Genomic DNA, 6,000 nt, shown 5'->3' with positions numbered 1-6,000 from the left:
TCCTTGGGTCTTGGAGGAGCCAGTGTTGGCTTTGGGCCATGGTATGGTTTTCTGTGGGGCAGGATCTGAGTGAGGGGCTTGGAGAGGACCCGGAGACCGGGAGGAGATCTGTGTCCAGAGGAAGCCGTTCTGGGAGCTTGCTTTTGAAAGGACCAAGCGGCCCTTTCTTTCCCTGCCCTTCCCCTCCGAATCTCCTTACTTGACCTCTTCCCTTCCGAGGACCGTGGGTTTGGACACTCGAGGCCGTGGATGAGGAGGGTGGACTGATTCCTGCTTGTTCATCATTGGGGAGGCGAGGGGCTGTGTGCGAGGCCAGGTGCAGTTGACTTGTTATTTGGCTTCTGGAAAGAAGAAAAAAAGGGGAGACAGAGGGGAGAGGGTTTCAGGGGAGGGTGGAGAGGAGAGGCAAGAAAGAGAAAAAGAAATAGGGGAGAGAAAGGGAGAGAGACAGCCCGATGGACAGAGGGAGAGAGGGAGAGAGGGAGGTGTGTGTGGGTGGGAGGTGTGGTGGGATGGAGTTGCTGGGTCTGCAGCATTTTCTTTGGCGGGGCCTGGGGTGGAACTTGTCCGCAGGGTACGTTTTCTGTCTCTGGCTGCACTGTGGGACAGGAAGGTGTGGAGGGCTGAGCCCCCCTGGAGGAGCGTCTCCTTCTGGGCTCAGACCATGGGGTCATGCTTGTCTCCTCCTGTCTCATCGGGAAGTCTGGGGACTCAGAATGGGTAGACTGGGGGGTTAGAGGGGCCTTTTCGGCCTGCGTGTGACCTTGAGTTGTCATCTCCCTTCTTTGGGCCTCAGTTTCCCCAGGGTAGAATGCAGGGGCTGACTCTGGCCTCTAAGAGGCTGTGGTGGATGGACCTCTGGCTGGACCCGAGGTTGCTGGGAGGAGGTCTGGGTGCTCTGAAAGTGAGATGCCCCCTCGGCCCACCCCAGGAGGCCCTGTAGCCGCCAGCTCTCTGCTGAGGCTGTGGCATCCTTCTCTGGCTTCCTGGCATCTTAGACTGTCTGTGGTCTTGCTGGGGCCTCTGGCTTTTCTGTGCTCCTGGGCCCAGGGCCACGGAGTGGAACCAGAAGAGAGTCTGGTAGGACCAGGGCAGAGGGCAGCTTTTCTCCTTTGGGTCTGAGGAGAGCTGGTAGACTCTTGGGACCCTTTAGCAACCCTTCCTCCGACCTGCTGTCTGTTGGGGAAGGCAGCCTTGAGCCGGCCTTGCTGTGCCGAGTAGAATGGGTGTGACTTTCCCAGAAGGGCCCAAGCCCCCAGGCCTGCCTCTGGGGTCGGAGACTGCGGCCCTCATTCATGCTTGTCTTCCCTCCCCACCACCCAGACGAGACCCTCCGCTCTTTGGCCAGCCCTTCCTCCCCGCAGGGCCCCGAGCTTCAAGGCTGGCGCCCCCCAGTGGACTGTGTCCGGGCCAATGAGCTGTGCGCGGCCGAATCCAACTGCAGCTCCCGCTACCGCACGCTGCGCCAGTGCCTGGCCGGTCGGGACCGCAACACCATGCTGGCCAACAAGGAGTGCCAGGCGGCCCTGGAGGTGCTGCAGGAGAGCCCGCTGTACGACTGCCGCTGCAAGCGGGGCATGAAGAAGGAGCTGCAGTGCTTGCAGATCTACTGGAGCATCCACCTGGGGCTGACCGAGGGTAAGTCCGCCCACCTCGATGGGAGGCACGCTGGGGATGGGGTGATGGGAGGGCCTCCTGGGGCCCAGGTTCAGCGAGAGGGCCTGGTAACGGGGCAGAGTGGCCACAGCTCTCTCTCTCTCTCCACCTTCCAGGGAACCTAGAACCCAGAGCAGGTAGCTGCCCAGCCTAGGAGGGCAGCTGTTGTTGGAGAGACAGACGAAGGAGGAGGTGGGGTGGAGAGACGGTGGGGTGGTGGGAGGGGAAGTGAACCGGGGCTGGTTGGACGGCCGTGTGCAGTGGTGACGAGAGAAGGTGAGGCAAGGGTACCCAGGTGGATGGACAAGTGGGGACAGAGGAGCAAGAAGGGGTAGGTGGCGTGAAGGTGGAGCTGTGAGGTCTGCACGAGAGCAAACCAGCCCTTGCCGCTCTCTGCTGCCCCCCTCCTGCCTTCCTGCTCCCAGGAGGCCTGCCCTTCAGGTGGCTTCCTGACCCCGGGCCTGGCCTAGGCACCTTCAACAGAGCTCTGAACGGCGTGAAGGCAGCAGGTCCCACAGCCCTGGGCAAGCCCGCCTCCAAGGCCCAAGGCAGAACCTGTAAGCCTTTCCCCAGACAGCCACCTTCCCCATTTCCTCCCCCTCCAGACTGGGGTGTGGATTTGCTGGCCACTGGGGTCAGGTATTCACTTAGTAATTCAGCAACTGTTTATGGAGAGTTTACCAGCTGCTAGGCATTGTGGCAACAGTTGAGAACAGCTGAGGCGGCCTCTGCCTTCGTGGAGCTCTTAGTAGGGGGGAAGCAGAGAAGTTATTAGGTGATGTGAGTGGAAAGCACTGGGTGCTGTGGCATCACTGAGCAGGGGCATCAGACCCCTTCTTACAAAATCTAAAGCGCCTTCCTGGAAGAGGCAGCCTCCAAGCTGAGGTTCAAGAATGAGCTGCAGTTACCTGGTGAAGGTGTATGGGGAGAGTATGGGAGGCGGAGGGAGAGCTTGGGCAAAGGCCTGCGGGTAATTCAGGTTAGTGGAACTCGCTTACAGACCTTCAGGTAACTCAGTGTGGTAGAGGCAGGTGGAAGTGGGGATGGGGGAGGAGAGATGGGAGGGGTACGGATCTGGTGGGCAGCACCCCTGGAAGGTTTTACACGATGGATATGTGCTTCAGGACAAAGTTCATGTGGTTCCAATGAAGAGAGTAGATTGGAGAGACTGTTCGGAGGCCACTGCTGTGATACAGGCCAGGAATGATGGCGGCTGAATGAGGACAGTGGCAGGAAAGAAGGATCTAAGAGCTGTCCGGGAGGTAGAATCAACAGGTCTTGGTGAAGGGTCAGAGGAGTCAGGAGGGCCCCCAGTTTTCGGTCTTGGGCAGCTGGGTGGGTGATGTGGCTGATCACAGTGAAGGTCTTGAGTGGGGGGAGGGCTGGGAGATGTGAATTTGTTCTGGGGTGTGTGCCTCTCATCGGCCCCGCCCTACAGACAGCTGGGCACGCAGGGCTGGGGGGTCACGTGAGGAAGAGCGACTGGACATAGGGATTTAGAAGTCACCAGCAGACTGCAGGTGGTAACTGGGGCCGAGGGAGTGGGTGCAGTCACATTGGGAGGAGGTCAGGGACAGAGCCCCCAGGACCACTGCCATTTAAAGATGGGCTGCAAGGATGACTAAGGAGGCTCTGGGGGTGAGGTAAGAGGGGCAGTAGGATACCTCGGGAGGGGCTCACTCTCAGAGGAAGGAGGGTCACCAGCCTCTAAGACTTTAGGCCCAGCAGGAGAGGGGTTTTCGGAAAAGGTCCCTGATGCCCTTGGGGTGAGCGCCTTAGGGGGCTGCTGGGAGCAGAAGCCTGCTTAGGGGGTGCCTGGGAGCCGGGGAGAGGGGAGTGATGACTGTGGCCAACTTCTTGAATTTTGGTGTGAAGATGGGAGAAGAACAAAGGATGACTTTTTTTTTTAAAGATGCGAGAGAGTCGAGCAGTATAAATTCTAAGGTAGGATCGTAGTGATGGAGAGGCTGAGGTGAAGAAGAGAGAGGGGTGCTCTGTGGATCTGTGCCCTTGGGGGCGGGGAGGCGTCAGCCTAGGATCTGAGGGGCAGCACCGCCTCCAGCTGTTGGAGGGGGAGGAGGAAACTGGGCCCAGGGGTGGGGCCTGGATATTGAGAGGTTCCTGAGCAGTGGCCCCTAGGGTTCAAATGTGCCCTGAAAATAGGAATAAGTGGGCATGGAATTATTAATAGTATTACCACCATTAGTAACAAAGTAATTCCTCATGAATCGGGTGGTCACTTCTTCCGTTGCTAGCAATGCTGGAGTCCTAGAACTAGAAGTTAGCAAAGAGAGGGAGCCGGCCACGGAGACGGGCAGTCTGTTCTCCATGAGACAAGGAGCCGTGTCCCCTCCCGGCACACCAGCTGACTCCGTGCCCAGAACATTAAAGACCCCGATTCAGCCAGCTGGGTTGTTTAGGTTTTTGCTTTCTTTCCGACAGCCTTCAGTTTCAACCCGAGGGGGATTGGGCAGAAGGTGGGTGGGCTTGCTGTGGGTGCAGGATGGACAGGAAAGGGATGGAAGAGCTGCCGGCTAGGGAGTTGGGCGGGCCGCCTGAGAACCTTCCCATCGGACTGGCTCCGTGGGCATCACCGCATCAGGGCTCCTGGGACCTTGCTCGGAGCCGGGACGATGAGGCAGTTTGATGATAACAAGAAGCATAATGTGTATTTTATGCTGCCTCCTGCTGTGTCTTCAAGGCCCTTTCAACCCAGGAGGGCCTGACTGTAAACTCTCCCCGTTCCAAGGCTTGAGATGGCTTGTTGGTTCCTTTACTCAACAAACATCTGTTAAGCACCTGCTGTGTGCTTCAGAGGGTGAAAGCACTGGGGAAGCCGTGGTCCCTGTGCTGGCGTGTACTGGCTGGGGGACCCTTCCCCTGGTCCCACTCTAGAAAGGCAGACCCCTGCTCTTCTCCTTCCTCAGAGCCCTGGCCCCCACCCCTTGCAGATTGCACAGTCCCCTCCCCCTGGGTCTTGGGGCTAGAGGTGGTTTCCATCCAGGGCTGACCGGAGGAACCCAGAGGCTTTTTAACAGCAGGTGGTGTTCCTCTGAGGGACAGGATCATCCTGAGAGGGGGCTATTCCTGGTGTGGGGTGAGTGGTCTCCCGGGGAGGCCACAGGCACACCCTCCCTATTCCTTAAGACTCTTAATAACTTGGCTTGGGCCGGGGTGGGGGGATCACGGAGAGGAGAGACCCATGTGGGTTTGCACTTAGATTCTGGCTTCTCCGGCTGCGATTCCCCTGAGACTCAGCTCCACCTACTGCCTCTACCTGAGGCTGAGCTCTCTGTGCAGACTGAGGCTCTCAGCGTGTGGGCAGAGCTGGCGGTGGCAGGATTGTGGCCTCTGCCAAGCTCCTAGACAGTCCCAGCCGCAAAGGGCCTCGGGATCATTCTGGCGGGGAAGCTGAGATGCAGGGAGGCGAGTTGGGGGCTTCCCAGGGCACACAGCAAGCAGCTGGTGGGACCAGGCCCCCGACTCCTTATCCGGACCCCTTTCCGCTGCCCTGGGGGAGAGCTGTGGCCTTGGGCCCGTCTTCCCCTCTGCCATCACCACCCCCGTAACCACCAGTATTTACACGGTGGGACTGTCACTGTTGGCTGCACAGGGGACCAGGCTTCTTGCCTTCTCCAAAGGTGATGCTGAAGTTCAGGGTCATCCTGGTCCTGCAAACGTGAAGCGCCGAGGCTTCTCCTACTTGTCATCTCCCAGGTCGTGGCCCTGGAATCTGACATCCTGGATTTGGCTTCAGTCTGGCTGCCAGGCAGGTCTCGGGTTTCCTGCTGGTGAATTCCGCTGCAGGAGCAGGAGATGGAAGTTGAGTTAAATAGGACGGCCCCCTCCCACGCAGTCATGGAAGAGGCTCTCTTCCCCCAGAGATCCATCCCCTGTCCCCTCCTAGTCAATCGTACTAGCCATACCCAGGCACGTGCTATGCCAGATGCTATAGGGACAGACAGACCCTGCTCTGGGGGAGCAGTCCAGCCCACAGAAGTTTGCTCTGTGAAAAGTTAAGCAACAGTAGTACTTGTTTAAGAGCAATTTGGTTTCAATAACACTTTTTATTTTTGGAGACAGTATTCATAATGGTTAAGAACTTGGACTCTGGAGCCAACTTTCTGGGTTTGAAACTAGGCTCTGCCACTTACCCGCTGTGTGACCTCGAGCAAGTACCTCAGTGTCTCTGTGCCCCGGTTCCTTATCAGTAAAATAGGGAGCATAATAGTGCCTACCCCCTAGAGAAATTAAGAGGATTAAATGAGTTAGTACATCTGAAGCGCTTCTGATAGGGCTGGCACGAAGGCAGCACGATACAACATCATCTTTATTACAAAATGC

The 6,000-nt window shown here is 57.9% G+C and overlaps 1 protein-coding gene across 1 annotated transcript in view; it reads left to right on the top strand.

Annotated features, from left to right (window-relative positions):
- The window catches only part of GFRA2 (GDNF family receptor alpha 2), a 90,912-nt gene that overhangs the window by 4,280 nt on the left and 80,632 nt on the right, over positions 1-6,000 (top strand). Inside the window, exon 2 of the mRNA XM_024747761.1 lies at positions 1,324-1,638. Within this exon, the coding sequence (XP_024603529.1) occupies positions 1,324-1,638 (315 nt within the window). The remainder of the gene's footprint in view (positions 1-1,323; positions 1,639-6,000) is intronic.

The sequence above is a fragment of the Neophocaena asiaeorientalis genome, unplaced genomic scaffold (genome assembly GCF_003031525.2).
Source record: "Neophocaena asiaeorientalis asiaeorientalis breed wild unplaced genomic scaffold, Neophocaena_asiaeorientalis_V1.1 scaffold429, whole genome shotgun sequence".
Taxonomy (NCBI): Eukaryota; Metazoa; Chordata; class Mammalia; order Artiodactyla; family Phocoenidae; genus Neophocaena; species Neophocaena asiaeorientalis.
Note: the sequence above shows the minus strand (reverse complement) of the source record. Positions and strands in the feature narration are given on the sequence as shown.